Below are 19,237 nucleotides of genomic sequence, written 5' to 3' on the forward strand. Positions count from 1 at the left end.
TCAGCAGAGACCTCGAGCAGCCTCCCGGTGTTAAAAACACAGAGAGAAGAGAGGGACTGCCAGCTTTTAGTTCGCCTTTTTTTTTTTTTAATTATTTTTATTTTGACTGTAATGCAAACAGGCATAAGTATTCCATAAAATCAGAAGATTGGGACTATACAGAGAGAAGGTGCATGCTTCAGAACAACGTGGGTATCTTGCAAACAGAGCCAGAGTCAGTCTGAGAGAGGGGCTGGAGCACAGGGGACGAACGGCAGAGATTTTAGCAGCATTGAGAGCTCAGAGGTAGGGGAAGAACCACGTTTCTGGCTGCTTAAAGCACTGGTAGGGTGACACGCAAGGCGGGCTCGGCCCACCCCATGGCTCCTCAGCACGAACCTACCTCGGGATCGCACACGAACAGCTACAGAATCAGCTCCCCCTGCCCCACACACACCGAGCTGTTTGATGGGATGCAAAGTGAGAGTGCCAGGCTCAAATCATGGCATCGTTTCCTCGAGCGAATGAAGGCACAGTGACGTGAGGGGTGCTGAGGGGAGCGAGAAGCAGGGAGCAGCCAGGGCCTGGAGTCCCACACAGCCCAGCAGGATTTACCCGAAGCTGAAGGTTTCACACTGGGAAATTTGGGAGTTGCCTGCCCCAACGCTGCCACCCTTCCCAGCCTAGTCCCCGTCCTCATCGTGGCACCGCTGCTCTTCAGGAAAAGGCCACCGGAAAATTAAAGAATCCACCCCCAACCTTTGAGTCTGAGACTGAGGGAGCCGAGGGGATAAATCCCTGCTCCTATTACAAAAATTAATTGGCACTGAATATCAAATTCCCCGGGCAGCTGGCAGGAGCCGTGTTTTTAACTCCGTGCAATCGAAAAAGCAACGAGGCCCGGCTGAAAGTCATCCCGCTCCGCTCATCCTCTGCCTGGGGAATTGTGTGTGCACTCTGGAAAAGCTGCAGACTACTCACAAAGCACACAGAGCCCGGGGTTTTTAAAGGCATTTCGAGGCAGCAGAGTGTGGGAATTCAACCCTGGGAGTTGTGGGGATTTGCCTGTGCTGTAGGATTTTAGCAAAGCGGGGATTTCGCACTGAACCTCACTTGCAGGGAGATTCTCCAACTCCATCTCACGTTCCTGGGCATCCTGTGGGCTACTGGCAGGTGGGTTTGGTTAAGACAGGATTCCACGCCACGATCACACGGAGAGGAGAACGCAAAAGTAGGCTCAGAAGCAAGGAGCATTAATGTCTCAGTTAATTAAGGCTGTTTCGTTGCCCTTGATAAATTTTAAAAATCTCCGCTAGCAGTTACTGTAGGAACAGAACGTTTGATTTAATCCCAATTTGATACACTGGCTGTTTGCTCTCTGTTTGCTTCGCCCACCCCAAAACCAACACATGAAAACAAAGCAACAAAAAGAAGCCCCGAATCAGTTCCTCTCCTAGATCAACTTTTCCAGTATTTAGCCTTTCAATTTTCCAGGTGTTAAGGACGCCCCTGGAAGGAAAATACTTTGCCTGGTGCTTTTCACCGACAGATTTCTACGCCAGCCCTGCAGAGAGCTGGGCAGGAGCTGCCCCGCATCCCAGCACTGCCTTCCTGCTTTTCCACAGCTCCAGAACAGCTCTGAAAGCTTTGGCCCATGGATGCCAGAGAAATCCCTGGTGCCTTGCCCAATTCCTCACCATGCTGATGAGGAATAGCTGCAAAACTTCACCCTATAGGCTCCTGATAAACCAGGAACTCCCAGGGCCTGACCCACAGGTTTGATTTGCTCACTTTGAGGCACTTCCTCCCTCCTCCCTCCCCAAAATCTGGCTGGGCAGGACACGGATGAGTGTGGCAGGAGAGCATCAGCCCAAGAGCTGCCACTGCCCAGCTGTGGGCTCACAACCTGTTGGGGTTTTATTCCTGTGATTCCAGGGCTCAAACTTTCCTCACAGCCAAACATCTGTAGGGGTGGAGGCCAGGAGTTTCCAGTCTGCTTGATTTTCCCAGCAGGGAAAAAAAAAGGTGGATCTGCATGGCAATGCTTGGATGTTCCACGAGTTTCCCTGTGCTAAAGCAGGCTGATTTCTGACCTCTCCTAAATTCCATTTCACTTCTGGAACCAAGTGCTTTGCAGCAGCAACTTCCTCCCACTCCCCTGACTCCCTGCTGAGCACCCACAGCCACATGGAAGAAGCTGGAGCTGGGATCTCCCTGGGAAAGGGGAGATTTCCCAGGGGCTGCTGGAGCCATGCATCGCAGGCACGTGCAAGCGCGGATTGACACACGCAGAAATACTCTGAATTTGCTGCTGCGCGAGCTGCCAAAATCCCCAGTGCCACTGGAGCCAGCAGGTGTGGAAGGCATTTTGGGTCTGGGAGGACTTGGATTCCATAGTTTTGTCCGAGTTCAGGGTTACAGGTTTCCAAGAGCACCGGCCAAATTTTGCTCCCCCTGTTACAGCAGAAGGAATTGTTGCAACAGACACGGAGTTACAGCAAAGTGGAATGGTCCTGAAAATGTGTCTCCATCTGTTCTGTGAAGGGACTGGGCTCCCCTCTGGAACTATCAATGCAACTGCAGAGTTACCAGAGCAATTCTGAAGCTGAGAGCTAGTCCCTGGTGAAAGCAGCAACAGAATTTAGTGCCGAGCATAAAATTATCCTTCCAAAAAATGGTGGGAGCCCTCAGAGGGCAATGGAACGGCTTCAGTCAGAATTCAGGAGGCAGCAGCTTTGGCCTGGGCTTGGTGCAAGTCCATGGGGCTTCGAGCACAAACACAACCTCTCCCCCCACAGTTTAACCAGAACGGGCTCTCCGGAATGAGGGAGAGTTCCCAGCCCCGTGGGGCCCGGTTTGCACCCCCATTGTGACCTCTCCCCACCTCCAGCCCCCTGTAAAACCCCACCTCGGGGAGATGGGGCTGAGCAGGGCTGAGTCAGCTCCCAGTTATCCCAGGGGGAATTTCCCTGCCCGTGCCAAACGGAGTCAGGGGCAGGAGCAGGGCCACGCTCCCTCCCCAGCACAAGGCACTGTGAGTCCGTGTCCATGCCCAGCACCTGCACTTCCAGCAGGGCAGGCAGGGCCCAGAAGGAGGGATCTCCAGAGGGAAGTGGCAGAGAGAGCCTGGGATACAGCCGGGATGGGGTGACAGGAAAGGATCTACGGGAGCAGCCACAGGCTGGACACGGGATCATCGTCCGGTCTCTTCCCACCTCCTGTCCTGCGGGGCCGTGGTTCCCGGGCCCAGGACACCCTGCAGGATCGCTGGCCATGCCCAGACACGTCAGATCCCACTGCTCAGGGTGTGAACAGCGTCCCTGCTCTCCCTGGGGACACACAGGCACAGAGGGGGTGGGGAGCGTGGGCAGCCCGGGGTCAGGCCCCATTTCTCTGGCCAGTTTGGATGTGACTGGCTCAGTTCCTCTCGTGCCACGAGCTCAGGCCACGACGGGGAGCTGACAGCTCTGTGAGGCCACTCCTGGAGGCAGATGTCTCGCTGTTTTCCCGTTGTCCCATTGTTTTCCCATTGTCTCACTGGTTTCCCGTTGTCTCTCATAAGCAGAACAACAACAAACTCCCCGCCGGTCCTTCCTGGGAGATGAAACCTCAGAAATCACCAACACCACAGGCACTGGATACCCTTGCACTGAGTGGTTTTTCCCTGGTGGTGGACACAGCAGGTCGGGAACGCACGGAACCTTTTCCCGTGGGTTTCCAAATCCGTAGAAGGACTCTCAGTGGACGCTTGAAAGACCTAGGAATTAAAATCTTTGCAAAAAAATCCACTTGGTAGCATCTTGAAAATCAAACCTCCTGTTCAGAGGAGAGTCTCTTTAACACCTGGAGAGCGAAAAGGAGCAGAGCTGCTCAAAAAGGGAGGTGGTGGTGGGGGAGATCCTCAGGAGTGTGGCCAGGCTGGGTGTCCATCAGTCCAGCACAGGAGGGGGTGGGCTGCAGGCACCCAGAGGGGACAGATTTGTCACCCAAGTGCCCCAGAGGCACAAGCCCTCCGTGTGTGACACCCTGGAGCTGCTCAGGGCACCGGGCGGGAGCAGAGCCCTCCTCACTCTGTGTTTACAGCAGAGATGTCGTGGCTGTGCCCCCACGTCAGAAATGCCCCAGGAGACGAGCAGAGTCCGGGCTGGAAGAGCCGCGTTTCGGGAATAACAAAGCACATCCACAAGGTTCTTTCCCCCGTTGCCGTGGGAGAAAATGAAGCTCGAGGGGAGTGCGAAGCCCCTGCAGGTGGAGGGGATGAAGGGGAGCAGTTCAGACGTCTGAGACTGACTCAACAGCAAACAGTGACTCGAAATTCCCAGCGGTGCAGCCTGTGAGGAGCCAGCGGTCCCGCTCAGGCTGCGGGAGCAGAGGCAGCTCGGAGCCCTGGGGGGCTTTAGCTTCATGGACCTTCCTGGCGGGGAGGGGCTTTCTCCTCCGGCTCCAGGCGAGGAGCCTCAGACCAGCATTTCCCATCCCGAGGGCTCGGCGGGCTCAGCCCCGCGGTGTTGGTGGAGCTGTGCCTGCCCGCCCGGCCCAGAGCCCTCGGCAGAGCCCCGGGATGCAGGGCTGCGCTTCCCTGCGGGGCTCCCCGGCGGCTCCGGCTGGGGGGAGACGGAGGCGGCGAGCTTTGGGATGCCGGAGAAGCGGGATAATCCAGCTGAGGCACGGGCTGCCGATGGGAGATGGTTCAGCAGAGCGGGCAGGAGGCAGGACAGGAGGCAGAAACTTGCCAGCGCCACGGCGTGAGCTGGGAAGAGGACAGAGGGATGCTTCTTCGGGCACTACCTCCTCTTCTTCCTCCTCCTCAGGTCACCCCTTTTCTAAAGGAGGACCAGAGCACAAAGCCGGAGCCAGAATTTCCCAAACGAAGAGGATGAATCCGATTCTCTTCTGATTTTAGCTTTGTTTCTGCAGCCACAGGGTGGGGGGTCAGGGCCAAGCTTGCTGCGTGTTCCCAGCTCTGGGGCCAGCGGGTTTTCTCCCAGACAGGACCTCTCCCAAACTCACACATCCCAAGCCAAGGGACCCAGCTCCCCCATGCCACTGCCCGCCCCGGGATTGGGGCACAACCCGCAGGGGTGAGCTGCCCTTTGCCCGGTGCTCTCCCGCTTTCACCTCCAGGTCACCAAGTCCCCAAGCAGTGCCACCCAGCCGGCCGAGTGTCCCAGCCCTGCCAGCGCAGCGAGCTCAGCTCCGGCCACACTGTGGCAGCATTTATTCGTTTTATCCCGTGTTGGATGCTCAGCAGAGCAGGATCTCAAATTCTTCCAATGCCTGGAGCCCTTCTGCTCCTGGATTTTGGGCTGGAGAAGCTTCAGGGATTCGAAACTACAGGAAGTGTCACAGCCCGTGGAGAGGGCAGGAGATCCTGACTGAGGGTGGGAATAACAGCACAGCCTGGGATGGGGGAGCCAGTGGGGCTCGTTCCAGGGGCTGGGAGAGCAGCAAACCTCCTGCAGCTCTTTTTGTGCTGCCTTTGGCTCAGGGCAGGTGATCTCAGCCCTGGGAAAGCTCCTGGACAATCTGCCAGTTGCCAGTTCAGGTGCTCGGCTCCATCCAGGCGTCCGTGCACAGCTGAGCGGAGCGGGGCAGGAGGGCAGGATCAGCAGCTGCCACCTCGAGATGCCAACCCTGCACCCCTGCCCCCAGCACGAGCTGCGGGCACGTCCTGCTGTCCCTGTGCTGGCAGCGAGGGAGGACAAACCTGGGACTGGCTTAGTTGGGTGCTGAAAACGCCGAGGTTCAACCACTGGATGGGCCATTCCATCAGGAGCAGGGCTTGGTCCCTGTGGGTCCCTTCCAATTCAGAATATTCTGTGATGCTTCAGGGTGCAGCAGGAGGAAGGACACACAAGGTCATGTTTTCTTTCCCTTGCAGGCAGCTTTTCTCTGTTAGAGGCTTTCTGTTTTCTCCAGCCTTCCTGTGGTTGTGTTAACAAATTGCTTTTGGGGCCAGGTTTTTGCAGCAGGGCTGAGGTGTGAGCGTGTCAGAGCCCGGCACCTTTGCAGCTGATCTCACCTCCCTTCTCACATGAGGTGTCCTGGCTGAGACAGCTCGTGGCCCTGGCAGGTGGCACAGAGGGGGCTGGCTCACCCCCAAAATGCCACACGTGTCTCTCTTGGCAGGCAGGTCGCTCCATGGTGGCACTTTCTGCTCCCTGAAATGTGGAAGGGGCTGGGATCTGCTGTCCCAGAGGTGCTGATGAAGTGTGCTAAGAGCTGATGGCTCTGGGATTTCAGGATGCTCCGCTGGCACATCCTCGCCAAGGACCTGGAGCCTCCATCCCCCTCCAAGGGCTGCCTTTGTTCCTAAGAGGTTCCTCTGGCAGCTGGAGCTGCTTCTGTCCATCCTCATGGCTGGGAGAGGGATCATGGCGTGCAGAGCTCTGGGTGCAGCCAGGCCCTCGGAGTTTGGCTGCAGATGGAATATTCCCTGACAAACCCTCTGGAGAAGTCACTGCCAGGAGCTTTTCCTTAGCCTGCGCATCAGCCTGTGCGTTCAGAGCGTGTGGGAGAACTTCCACGCCAGCAAAAGTTGGGGATTGAGCAAAAGGAGAGGCTCACAGGGAGCAGGGAAAGGGAGCAGGGAAAGGGAGCAGGGAAAGGGAGCAGGAAAAGGGAGACAAAGCGCAGAGCCCGTTCAGGAGGAATCGTGAGGCGTAAATCAGATCAAAAACCACACAGCTGTACCTGGGCTGCTTGGGGGGGGATAACTCATGGGCACGAGGGCATTGCACATCATCTGCCCCCAGCCTCGGGCATGAGCCCAGGTTTGTCCAAATCCAAAGGAAAGCCGTGAAAACACAAGGATTCAGCCAAGCCCCGAGCTGCGGAAAGAGGGAGCCTGGCAGGAACAACCCCCAGCTCTGGACAAGCAACAAGACCTCACCATTGCCCAGCCCCTGCCACCTCTGCTCACCCCCAAAAATGCCCAGAAATGATCACAAAGGTGGTGATTTCATGCAGCTGCGAAATACCCTCATGGGAAGGAGGGGAAATGTGGAATTCTGGAAAGAGCCACTGCAGGTTATAAAGCCATCAAACTCCAGTGGGGAAATCCAGGGAAGGGGAAGGAAGGAGGTGAAAAGAAATGGCCACAGGACAAGAGCAAGAGGAAGAGGAAGAAAAGGAAATAAAAGTCGTCATCATCATCATCATCATCAGGACACAACAACAGGACGAGAGACAGAGCGCTTTCCATGGGCAGTTCCCCGTGGAAAAGGAGCCACCGTGTCCGTGAAATACAAAACCCAGTGCCCTCCAGCTGGAGGGGGCAGCAGGCGCTGGGACTGGTTTGGCATCCCCCGGGGGGCAGAGGGTCCAGTTAGGAGCAGAAAACCCTGCAAGGGAAAGGGGAGAAAGGCCGGCTTTAGAGGGAGCAGCGAGCAGCACTGGGATCATCCCGACCTGGACTTTCCATGTGCTGGGCAGGAGTCTACAGAGCTGGGTGAGGCGGGCAGGAAGGTGGGAAACTGAGGCATTCTGATAGAGCCCAGACCCTGGAGCATGTGATTCCTTGCAGAAAAATTCCTACCAAACCTCAGGGTCGTGGGGAAACCCACTGCAGGCGCTACACAGGGAAGGGATTTCATCCCAGGCTACCGAGGGCCAGCACAAGGAGCAAGATCCATGCAGCTGCCCAGCTTTTATCCTAAATAATCCTTCTGCTCAGCCAGGGAAAATCCCACCATGACCAAGCTGAGCAAATGGCAGCACTTGGTAGAGCAGAAACAAACACAGCAAATGTCAAGATTTCTTCTTCTTTCTATTTTTTTCTTTTTAAACTTCTGGTTGTTTTTACAACAGCAGGGAGAAAAATCTCTGGATCTTTCCTGAACGAGCATGGAGAGCTGAACACCTGGAGCCAGCCAGGCCTCCCTGCAGCTGGGGAGAGTCACCTCTTCCCATGGGTTTTTCCAGCCTGGAAGCAGGCAGTGGGAAGGGCTGTTTTCCTTTACATCCCCTTTGGATGGGATTGGCAGGCCTGAGCACATCGCTGCAATAAATGGGGAAGCTGGGGGGATTTATCCTAGAGAGGCAACAGCTATTCCAGAGGCTTCCAGAGCAAAAATCCTTCCTCAGCCTCTGCTCTAAGGACCACATGTGCACAAAAGTTAAAGCTCCCTTTCCCACCCTTTCCCACCCTTTCCCCATCCCTCAGCCCACGAGGCGACTGCAGGGGTTAAAATAAACCCGTCCGCTCACTCATCCGTGTCTTTTTTGCTCTCCTCGATGAACGCGATGGACTCAGATCTAAGGCGGTTTGTCACCTCGTACGTGCGCAGGGTGACTCCGAAAATATCCTCGTGGTACCGGCTGTCATCCTGGGAGAGAGGGTGGCAGAGGGGCACAGGGGAAAATAGGAATTTGTGAGCGGTTGGTAACGGCCCCAGCAAAACCCCGTGTGGTGGGGAGGCACCAAATGCACGGAGAAGGGTTTGGGGTCTGTCACGGGTGGGACGGAGGAGGTGGAATGGCCTTGCCAAGGTCACACTCCGGGGCACAGTGGAGCTGCTCCGTGTGTTAGAGCCCCTCAGCTGCTGGAAATTCCCGGCTGGCAGGGGCATGAGCAGCCCAAAGCCAGTTTGTGGACAACCAGTGGCTCTGGGCTCCCGTGGGGCCTGGATGGAATTGGGAACATGGTTCAGAAAGGGTAATCCCATGGGAATGGTGCTGAGTTCTCCTCCTGGGGAGAAGCAGAGCTGTTCCAGCATCCCTCCTCGGGCCTGTGTCCCAAACTGAGCTCATTTAAGCTTCAGCTGCACCATCTGTGCTTGGCCAGGGGCACACAGACAGAGACCCTCGGAGAGGGAACCCACAAAACGCCCTGACAAATCCGATTTTTGACGGAGGGACTCTGCAGGGCGAACGAGCCGTGCCAGGGGTGCCCAGCAGCGCTGCACCAGCGCTCAGCACGCTCCTCACGGGAGCAGAGTGACCTCTCTGCGCACGCAAACCTCCGGAGTGTCACCCTCCCGAGCCTGGCTGGGTGCAGCCGTCACCTCTCCGGGCGGGAGGAGACAGCAGGTGCAGTGCCCGTGGCAGGAGGTGCCGGCGGGGCACACGCAGGTGGCGGCCGTGTCACGCTGCACACGCCACTCACCCGCAGCTTGCTGAGGAAGGCTCCAGCCTCCTCCGCCGACAGCTGGCCCTGCTGCCGCACGATGCGCTGCACGGCCTTCAGGACGTCCCCGGCCATGGTGACATCCCCGCACACGTAGATGTGGCCTCCCTGCTCCTTCAGCGCTTTGAACACCGTCTGGGCCAGCTGCTCCTGCAACACGTCCTGCACGTATTTCTGAGAGACCAGGAGGAGGAGGAGGAGGGAGCTGGGATTAGCTCCGGTTTCTCAGCCCTGTCCCGCCCTGGGGCAGCAGGGAGAGGTGACCCCTCTTTGGGGGACATGGCTGTGCCTCGCAGCACCCACAGTGACAAAAAGGAGATGGGGACAGCGGTGAAGCATCATTCTGCTCTTGCATGGGCACACCTGCACCATGTCTGCCAGGCCTGTTCAGGTCCCAGCGGGGATTTGGGGCAGGGATTTGCACTGGCTCTGGGCCACCCCACTGGGTGACAGCTTCCCTTCCCTTCCCTTCCCTTCCCTTCCCTTCCCTTCCCTTCCCTTCCCTTCCCGAGCAGCCTGGGCACACATTCAGGTTGGCACCAGGATGGGGACACACCCTGGGAATGCTGATCACTGGGAAGGGACAGCCCTGCACATTTATGTGCCCTGGGGGTGAGTGACCACGGCTGTGCCAAGGAATCTCCACACCCTGCTGGCTCCCTGTGGGCACCCAGCGCTGCCTGGTGTTCCCGGGGCTGTGCCCACCTTTGGTTTGTCCGGTTCCCGGGAATAGGCTGTGTACAGCTCTCTGAAGACACCTTGGGTTTTGGCAAAGAGCGTCTCCTCCTTGTAGATGTGGTCGATCCTGGACTGCCGGCAGCCGAACACCAGGACCATGGGACAAGGCTTCAGCCCTGGGGACGGGATGGGGACAGCAGTCAGCTGGAGAGCACCCCAATACCTGATTCCCACAAGCCACCGCCCTCCAGACCCGCCAGCAGATCCGCTGGGACACCCCTGGCAGGATGGGACCCCCCTCCCTCCACCCCAAGCCCAGGGTTCCCAAAATCTCTTGGAGGGGAGGAGCAGGAGGGCCCCACCTTTGTGCTGGATGTCGAAGAGCCGCTGCTGCCAGAAGCTGCGGAAAGGGGCGATGCCGGTGCCGGGGCCGATGAGGATGCAGGGCACCTGGGGGTCCTGGGGCAGGTGGAACCCGGGCGCCCTGCATGCATCAGAGATCCAGTTAAACACAAGCTGGGTGTTCCCCCAACTCTGCCCGCAGCCAGCTGAGCCACCTCCCGGAGAGGGAGGGGAGAAAATGAGGTGAAATCCCAGGATGTGATGCTTTCGTGTGGAATTTCTCCCAGAGGGGAACCATTTGCTCACAAACCCAGCCCTGTTCTCTCCCACTGTGACAACAGCTGAGGGCAGAGCGCTCATGCTGCAAGGGGCCTCACGCCCTCTTCCTCAGCCCTGGCCCTGTGTGGGCCACTCACCCTCGTACAAAGCAGGGCACCACTTCATCTGTCTGGATCCGATTGAGCCACGAGGAGCAGACTCCGTGGTGGATGGGTCCTTCTCCATCTGGGAAGCGAGGGAAGTAGGTCTGTCCATGGCACATTGCCCAAGGACTTTTTCTTCCTAAAGCCTTTTCCTTCCTAAAGCCCTCCCTGCTACCTCCCTGCTACATCCTGCGTGAACCCCTCCCTGAAACATTCCACATCTCAGCATCCATTCTCCAGGAACGTGGCAGAGTTTGGTGCTTGGATCCCTCTGTGGAGCTACCCAGGACCCAAGCCTGCCATAGCTGGACCCCCACAATCCTTAGGGAGCACCCAGCTCTCCTTTGGACCTTTTTGGCAGGAGCAGCATCGTGATGCTCCCTGACCCAAACCCTCCATGGCAGCTCCTCTGTCCTCCCTGTGTCCTGCAGCGTGCCAGGGCTGTGTCCATCTCCACCACGACCATGCTTGGACACACCAGGGCTGCGTCCATCTCCACCACGGCCATGCTTGGACACACCAGCGCTGTGTCCATCTCCACCACGACCATGCTTGGACACACCAGTGCTGTGTCCATCTCCACCATGGCCATGCTTGGACACACCAGTGCTGTGTCCATCTCCACCATGGCCATGCTTGGACACACCAGTGCTGTGTCCATCTCCACCATGACCGTGCTTGGACACACCAGTGCTGTGTCCATCTCCACCATGGCCATGCTTGGACACATCAGTCCTTGCACCACTGCAGAGGTTTGGCTACCGGGAATGTGGATTTTGGGGTGGGCAAACAGAATCCCGCATGGAGCTTGGATTCTGTACCTGCCCCACAAGTGACATCTCTGGCACTGCCACTCTTCACGACATGGGACAACAGTGCCATGGTTTGAGGGAATCTGGTTAAAGGCTTTCAAATATCATCATCTCCCTGCTGGAGATTCTGTGGGGTTGCCCCTGTGCTGCTGCTGCTGCTTTTCCCCAGAGCCCCAACCCCGGCACGGTACCTCGGGTGCGGTAGGACACCACGGCCACGGTGAGGTGGACCTCTCCTGGGTACATCTCCGGGGACGAGCTGATGGAGTAGTAGCGAGGCTGGAGGAGGGGGAGCTGGGTGAGCAGCAGCGTGGAGGGCATCTGCACTGAGGGGAACTCCTCCAGCACCTCCACAATCGTGGGGTTCTTGGACCACTTCCACTCCTCGTACTCCTGCAAGCCCTGGGAAAGAGGGAGGGAGGAGAGAGCTGCCGGATCCACCTTTTCCAGGTGCCTCGAGTGGTATCCCACCAGGTCCGTGGCAAAGCTGGGTGGCGGTGAAGGCACCCCCAGCCCTGCTCAGGGGTAGGGACTCAGCCTAACACGGTGTGGGATGAAAAGGCCCTGGCTGGGGCTGTGATTGTCCCCAGGGCCTCACAGAACCTGGGGCTCTTTACCTTGCTGAGGACCTGCAGACGTTTCTTCTCCTTGTCACTGGTGGCCAGCAGAGCGAACTGCTGCAGCAGCAGTGGCGTGGGAGGGGTGGTGATGTCCAGGTAGTACGTGAAGGCCTGGAAGATGGTGCAGGGTGGGACACGGTTCTCGTCTGTCCAGTTGCTGATGACACCTGCCAGGAGGGAATCCAGCACAAGCCTGGCATCAGCTGAGCAGCAGGGCCGAGGTGGGCACATCCTGGTTTTCCTCCCCCCTGGAGACACTGGATTAGGGTTTTCCATCTCCAGTTACACCGCGTGTGGCAGTAGGGAATCGGACTTATCCTGGAAATATGGTGTTGGGATGGCCCCCCAAGATCCATTTGCTCTTCCTCCCAGTCCTAGACATTGCCCTTTCTAAGGGAACACAAACACCTCTAATTTTTCCATGGAGTATCTCCCCCAGCACCCTGCCCACCCTTCAAACCCCTGCTCCACCTCCCAAGTGCAGACAAGCAATGGCTCTGGGCAGAGCAGGGATGAAAGAGGTGCTCCCAATCTGGGCCAACACGGCAGGGAGACGGAAAATTATCCCCCCTGGGGATTTCTCCCTGAGGAGCTACAAGAACTTCAGGAGCTGGGAAAGGAGGAGAGAGGCCACGGGCACTCCCTGGTTACCTAGAGCCGTGTTCCTCTCCTCCAGCAGCTCCACCTTCACCAGCTGGTTGGCCGGAGGGGCATCTTCAAGCCTGTCTATGAGGGCATTGACCAAGTCCTCGTGGTTCCCTGGGAACACGCCCAGGTGGTCCCCAGGCAGGTACTGCAGCTCCTGGTGCCCGTTGGTGTGCAGGCGCAGGAAAATCGTCAGGCGGCTGCAGGGGAAGGAGGAAAAGCAGGAAAAAGAGGTTTGGGGGAACTCTTCAGGGAATCGCTGAGCCCTGGCTGGGTGCGCTGGGCAGCGGTGGTGGTGCGTCCAAGCTGTGGTGGCCATGTCACCAAGGTCACAGCAGGGAGAAGGGACACTGCAGCACCCCCTGACTCACCCCCCTTTTTAAAAGGGGAAAAACCAGTTTAACCTCCTGCACAGCCATTTTATCCATCCTTTGCTGCCGCGCCAGCCAGCTCCCCACAGGCTGAGGGAGGCACCAGCAGGGATTTCACCGTGCATGGAGGCCAGGAACACCCTCCAGTGGCTTCCAGTCATGATTTGCCCAAAAGCGGATCCCATGGAGCATCCGGGGCTCAAGGGCCGTTTGTAGGACTCTTTTGGGTGCACCCTGTGTGGCTTCAGCTCCCGGGAGAGCGGCATCTCCTACCTGGACTTGGGGCTCTGCAGGTTCTGGCGCGTGAGGAGCCGGGCTGCATAGACGCGTTTTTTGTGGATGCTGTACAGTCCTGAGGAGGAAAAGAGCCAGGGAAGGAGTTCAGCGGAGCACGGCCAACGTTTCTGGCTTTTGTAGGATCATTGTGGGTTCAGCCCTTCAGACCAGAGCTGACCACAGGGGTTTGACCTCCCTCCTGCCAGCCCGAGGGATCAGAAACGCCCAGGGAGAACCAAGCACGGGTCCCTTTTTTTCGTGATCAAGGAGGACCCCGAAACCACCCCCATGAGACTCAGGGCTGTGGCCTCACGTTGCCCACAGGCTCCTCTCGCTGCCAGTGCCACCTGGCTGGCAGCAAAGCGTCTGGATTTGGGAAGAGCTGAGCCGGTGCGGCAGATCCTGCACTGCAGGAGCCGTGCTGAGGGGCCAGGTGTCCATGGGCCGGACCTGCCTTTGCTCTGCAATGCTCCATGGAGCAGCATTGGACAAAATAAGCTTGGAAAGATCCCAAGTTTCCAGCTCCTCGCTTCACAAAACGGGGTCAGGAGGAGGGAGAGCAGGTCCTATCCAAACATCTCTGTTACAGACACAGACAGGGACCGGCCAGAGGGGCCTGGGACCGTCACAGGCAACTCCTTGGGCCTGGGACGGGGGGAAAGGTGGGGCTGAAATGCTGGGAATTTAACAGAGACAAAAAAGGGGGTTTGGCCCCTTTGCCCCTGTGTCTTGCCCATCTGCCCCACAGCCAGAGCCCTCCAGGTGAGCCCGCCTGTACCTTGTGTGAGCTCCGGGGCCTCGGCCACATAGGTCAGGCGGAACTTGCTCCTCTTCCAGCTGCGGTCGTTGCTGATGAGGGAGTTGTTGGCTTTCTCGATGTTGACGTCGTCCCCCACGCAGAACACGTCACACGCTGCCTGCAGCACACACCAGGCCCTCAGGCACCTCCCTGACCCCCGCTGACCCCCCTTGTCCCAACCCTCGTGGAGAAGGAGTCCCCAGAATTGTAGGGCTATACCACAGGCACGTCTCGTGGTGCTCTCCTTCCCTGATATCTGGGATAACGCAGGAACTCAACACACTGGTGGCTTTGGGTGGTCAGCACAAACCAGAGCTCCGCCAAAATGTGGAAACCTCTTTATTGTGGGCTGGGGTGGTGCTGGAGTGTCCCGGTGCAGGGAAGGGGAGGCTGGGTTCAGATCCAGCTCTAACTCTGCCCTTCTGCCCCCTGCTCCTCCCCGGAGCCCCAGGGCAGCCCCCGCTTACCTTGAAGACTTTCTTGGCCCAGGTCCTGAAGGACTCCTCCTGGCCACAGAGCTCATCCCCCTCTCCCATGCGGAGGATCCTCTCTCCGCCCAGCTCCTCCAGGAGCGTGTCCACGGCGCGGGCGAAGGCGCAGAAATGGGGGTAAGCGCGGGAGCCCAGCCCGAACACGGAGAACCTGCGGAGAGGGGGCACGGCTGTGGCTGCCCAGCTGCGAGGGACACTGGCGTGTCCCCTCCTGTCCCACCACCGCCCACAGCAGCCTGGAGGGGTGTGCACATGGCCAAAACACCTCAGGGTGAGGTGGGAGCGACAGGCTCTGTGCAGCCCCAGCCCCTGCTCTGTCCCCGCACCCTGTCCCCTGTACCTGACGTTTGCCAGGGGCCCCGTGCTCTCAAAGTTGTCCCTGGAGTCGGGGCCATCGCTGGAGGATTTCCGTGCATCCGAGTAGGAGGAGACGCTGTTGAACCGCACCTTGTAGCTCCTGTGGGCAGCGACAGCACCCAGGGTTACCCTGGTGTCACCTGCGCGGCTCTCCCCTGGCTTCGTGCTCAGAGGGGACCCAGATGTGGGGGACACCGAGCCAGAGCTCAGGGCTCACCATTCCGTGAGCAGGGGAATGTGTTCCCTGCCCGGGTAAAGCCACAGCAACCCCTGTGCATCCCCCAGCCGGAGCAGGAATGCTCCAGGAGGTCCTTGTCACCTCCCCCTGTGCTGACCCAGGTGCTGGCCACCACCTTGTCCCCAGTGACGCAGAGCTGCCAGGACCTTTGGCTCTACCTGTCCTTCCCTGGCAGCACACAAGGTCGGGTGTGTGTCTGAAGAGATATTCTGAGGGTTTTTTTCACTCACAGGAAGTGGGAAATAAAGAAAAAAAAAAAACAGAGTGAGAGAAGAAGGGATGAGGAGGGGGAAGGGGAGCGGAGAAAAAAAAAAAAAAAAATCTGACAACAGCAGAAGTATTTCTGAATTGAACCATCTTCCAAAATTGCTCCACACAAGAGTTTCTAAATTTACAGCCAGAGCAGTGAGCAGTGGTGTGTGCATGAGTCACGGCACAGCTCCCGCAGCCGGCACGGCCCCGCAGCCGAGTGACAGCCGGGGTCACAGAGCCCCCGGTGCCACCTCTGCCCCTCAGCCTCCCCCTCTCTTCCCACACCTCCACGCTCCTCTGCTCCTCCACTCCGCTGTCCCTGGGCTGTGCCCTCGCCCCGGGTTACCCCGGGATACGTGGCCTCCCTCGCCAGCCTCTGGGATCTGCGCGGAGAGGCTCGAAGCTCATCTTCCAGTGATGGGGGATTTTCCACAAGCCCAGGTGCTGTGCAGGGCAGCACAAGCCCCTGGATCAGATGGACACAAAGCCCCAGTTCCCCACGTCGGGGCAGCAGCAGCTTGCTCTGGAATGAGAAGGTCCTTGTGGTGCGGGATGGCTGCTGAAGGCTGGGCTGCATTTGAACAGCAGGCCCTGGAATAGGAATAGCTTAGGAATGCTTCGGAAAACCCTTGGAAAACCCTCACTGTAAGACGTGAGGAGCCAAATATCAACCCCAGCACAGCCTCAGGGCTCAGGACAGAGAGCTGGGGCCGCAGAGCCCTGGCAGGGTCCTGTGACACTGGGGTTTGGAGAGGCCACCCCACCCTGAGGGGCCTCAGCACTCCCTGGTGGAGCTGGGAGTCCGTGGGCAGGTGCATGGACAGGAACTGCTCTCTCCAGGTCTCTTTTGCCAGGCTGACACTGTCCCTCTTCCCCTCACAGTCCCTTCCAGGTCTCCTTTTCTCATGGCAAAAGGACTTTTGCGTGCTCGATGTTAGTAAGGTGCTGGATATTGGTTGGGGCAATCGCAAAAACAGGGTGCCCAAAGAAGCTGTGGCTGCCCCTGGATCCCTGGCAATGCCCAAGGCCAGACTGGACAGGGCTTGGAGCACCCTGGGGTGGTGGAAGGTGTCCCTGCCTGGCTCTCAGAACCTCCTGCCAGCCTTTAAATCACACTTTGGGGTGTCTGGGACAGCAAGCACCGAGCTCAGGGGCTTTTAACTCCTCCAATCTCCTGACTGGCCCTGGGCAGCACCCAAGGAGAAGATCCTTGGAGTGAGAACCACGTGTGGACTGCCCCTATCTCCATCCAGAGCCCTCCAGGGCAGCCTGCACGTCCTGCTCCATCACTGTCCCCACTGAGGCCATCAGGAACCTGAGGGGTTTCCAGCTGGGGAGCCCTGCAGGGACCCATCCGGCGGCTGGGCCAGGACAGCACTTGGGGCTGCAGCAGGGCCAGCTCCAGAGAGCCACGGGCCGGTCCCGCCGTGTTTGTCACCGCTCCACAGCCCCGTGACACCGCTGCAGGCCAGGGCGCTGGAATCGCCCCGGATCCCCGGCCAGGGCTGCTCCGTCCTTAATTAAGGAGCAGCCCTGTGCCAGTTGGTAGCTCAGGAGACATTCCAGGGTGGAGCCGTGTCCCAGTTCAGGGAAATATTTTATCCTTCACGGCTAAAAGGAGACCCCAAACGATTGTTCACACTGCCCTCCCTTCCCAGCCCCCTGGGGATCCGCACGGAGATGCTCAAAGCTCATCTTCCCGTGAAGGGGGATTTTCTGCAATCCCAGATTCCGTCTCCAAGGTACCGGTTACAAACATCACAGGATTATCGCGGCTTTTATTTTCCCTGGAAATCTTTTCACACCATGCTTGCAGCTAAATCTGGTTCTCGAGCCCTCCCCCACCTACATCTGCAAGGCTGGGAACTCCCTTCTACCTCCAACTCGTACTATTTTGGTGTCTCCTGGACAGGCCCTGGCTCTCAGAATCGATGACTTGGGGGAAATTCCTACTTTTACTTATTTTGCCATAGGTTCCTGCCTCTTGAGAGAAGCATTAAGGTGCCATCCCAGGGAATAGCAGGGATCCACAGGCACCCCTGACTCTGTGCTTTTGTCCTTCCTGGGACCTCCACCCTCTCCATTCCCTGGCTCTCCAGGCAGGCCCCATTCCTGGATATTCGCAAATGTGAGACCTGCCCGAGGATTTCCCACTCCCCTGGGAGAGGATGAAGGCAGGGAACCTGTTCTGCACGCTGGGGTTTGGAGTGGGAGGGGAAGGGGTTGGAGTGCTCTTACTTCCTCTCCTCCAGGTTGGAGTTGGGATTCTTCATCTCCATCAATGCGCAGCCAAATTTCTACAGAAAAAGAGTAAAAAAGGCCGTCAGTTTTGCCAGGTTTTGCAGGAAACAGAGCCCCGAGCACAGCCTGGGCCGTGGCTCTGCTCCCTGCTCACTGTTCCCAGCTGCCCAGGGCTGCATGAGGTGGCAGCCCCCTGCCAGGGGACTGTCACCTTCAGCATGACACTGGCAGGGGGTCACTGGCTGCCTCCCGGCAGGGAATCAGGAGATGTCCCTGCTCCAGGGCAGGCTGGAGGCAGGTACAGCACCCGGACCTGGTTTGGGTCACTCCAGCTCAGTCTGAGCTGAAAGAGGCTGTTCCTGCTGCTGTGCCACTGCTGTCCCCTGCTGCAGCCACCCCTCGCTGCTGTCCTACCTCTCCGTTCTCAGGGGGGTCCCCGTTGCCGAAGGTGCTGGTGACCACTAGGACCATGGTCTCGTGCTCCAGGTGCACGATGTCGTACTCGTCCATGGACATCACCTGGGAGCACAGTGAGGTTACAAAGAGCTGGGAGCCTCCTGGGGATGGGAACAGTGCATCCCTGAGATCTCTGCATGGGGAGGGTGGGAATTGGAGCCCTGAGGGACACGGGCAGCCCTGGAGCTGCCACCCAAGGGACCACAGGCAAACGGGTGCTGCAATGGCTGCACGAAATCAGCTGGGAGAATCCCTGTGCAGGCTCCAACCCAGACCCACAAGGTCACATCCTGAAGGCCCTTGGCAGCTGTTTTCCATGTATTTCCTTGGAACACCCATGATTTCATGCCCGTCACAAGTCGGGAGCTGGTGCAATACCTTGGCATCGAAGGCGTGTTTGAAGATCTCGCACAGAGTTTTTGCGTAGACCTGGGACTTCCCCGTCTCCGTGGCGTACAGGATGGTGGCCTTGACCCGCTTGGCCATGGCTTGGCCCATCAGCTTGGCTGAGAACTTCACAGCCCTGGGAAGCAGGAACAAATCCCAGTCAGAGCTTGGTCCTTGGCTGTGCCTCTACCCCAGACCTTTTCATTCCTTATTAAAAGAACAGCCTGCCTTAAAAAGCTGCACCGTCAATTTTGGGAAATTTGGAAAGCTCTGGAAGAGCTTGACTTGTCAGAGAGGAAGAGGAGACGAGGGAAATTGCACACAGAGCTCAAATAAATGGGTTTAAGGAGGAAAATGCTCAACCAGGCACGGGGGTGGTATTTCTGCAGGGGCAGAGAAGCAGGAGAAGAACTCGGGGCAGGTAATGCTGAAGGAAAAGCTGGAACCAAGCAGAGCTGGAGCTCCAGGAGGAACAGCAGCTCCTCCATCCCTTAAACCCAGCTGGGTTCTGCAGGAGCCGCCCTGGCCAGCCCTGCTCCACACATCCCCCAGAGCCCGGGGACACCGAGGTCACACCGAGCTGTCTCGGTGCCTGTGGTTCGCACTGCGGTGACACCGTGAAGTCCCCTGGCAGGAGCAGCTCTCCCGAAGCCGGGGGGTGCCACCTTTACCCGAGCCTTGGCACGGCTGTGCCCAGCTGGCTGTTCCCCCAGCCTGAAGCCGTGACTGGCTGCTTCTCCTCCA

At 58.2% G+C, this 19,237-nt stretch overlaps 1 protein-coding gene across 4 annotated transcripts in view; it reads right to left on the reverse strand.

Annotated features, from left to right (window-relative positions):
- Positions 1 to 76: 76 nt before the first annotated feature.
- NOS1 (nitric oxide synthase 1) overlaps positions 77 to 19,237 on the reverse strand; it is a 76,131-nt gene continuing 56,970 nt past the window's right edge. For all 4 annotated transcript variants that reach the window (XM_042022954.1, XM_042022933.1, XM_042022941.1 and 1 more), the window contains exons 14-29: positions 18,485 to 18,629; positions 18,065 to 18,169; positions 17,648 to 17,706; positions 14,903 to 15,019; positions 14,539 to 14,713; positions 14,051 to 14,189; positions 13,270 to 13,348; positions 12,632 to 12,825; positions 11,978 to 12,147; positions 11,552 to 11,762; positions 10,543 to 10,630; positions 10,147 to 10,268; positions 9,812 to 9,960; positions 9,086 to 9,280; positions 8,188 to 8,306; positions 77 to 7,322 (exon numbers count right to left, since the gene is read on the reverse strand). In XM_042022954.1, the coding sequence (XP_041878888.1) occupies positions 7,307 to 7,322; positions 8,188 to 8,306; positions 9,086 to 9,280; positions 9,812 to 9,960; positions 10,147 to 10,268; positions 10,543 to 10,630; positions 11,552 to 11,762; positions 11,978 to 12,147; positions 12,632 to 12,825; positions 13,270 to 13,348; positions 14,051 to 14,189; positions 14,539 to 14,713; positions 14,903 to 15,019; positions 17,648 to 17,706; positions 18,065 to 18,169; positions 18,485 to 18,629 (2,083 nt within the window). In that variant the 3' untranslated portion in view covers positions 77 to 7,306. The remainder of the gene's footprint in view (positions 7,323 to 8,187; positions 8,307 to 9,085; positions 9,281 to 9,811; positions 9,961 to 10,146; positions 10,269 to 10,542; positions 10,631 to 11,551; positions 11,763 to 11,977; positions 12,148 to 12,631; positions 12,826 to 13,269; positions 13,349 to 14,050; positions 14,190 to 14,538; positions 14,714 to 14,902; positions 15,020 to 17,647; positions 17,707 to 18,064; positions 18,170 to 18,484; positions 18,630 to 19,237) is intronic.

The sequence above is a fragment of the Corvus kubaryi genome, unplaced genomic scaffold, assembly GCF_017639235.1.
Source record: "Corvus kubaryi isolate FWS band 111438036 unplaced genomic scaffold, C.kubaryi_AGA036_p1.0 127, whole genome shotgun sequence".
Classification (NCBI taxonomy): Eukaryota; Metazoa; Chordata; class Aves; order Passeriformes; family Corvidae; genus Corvus; species Corvus kubaryi.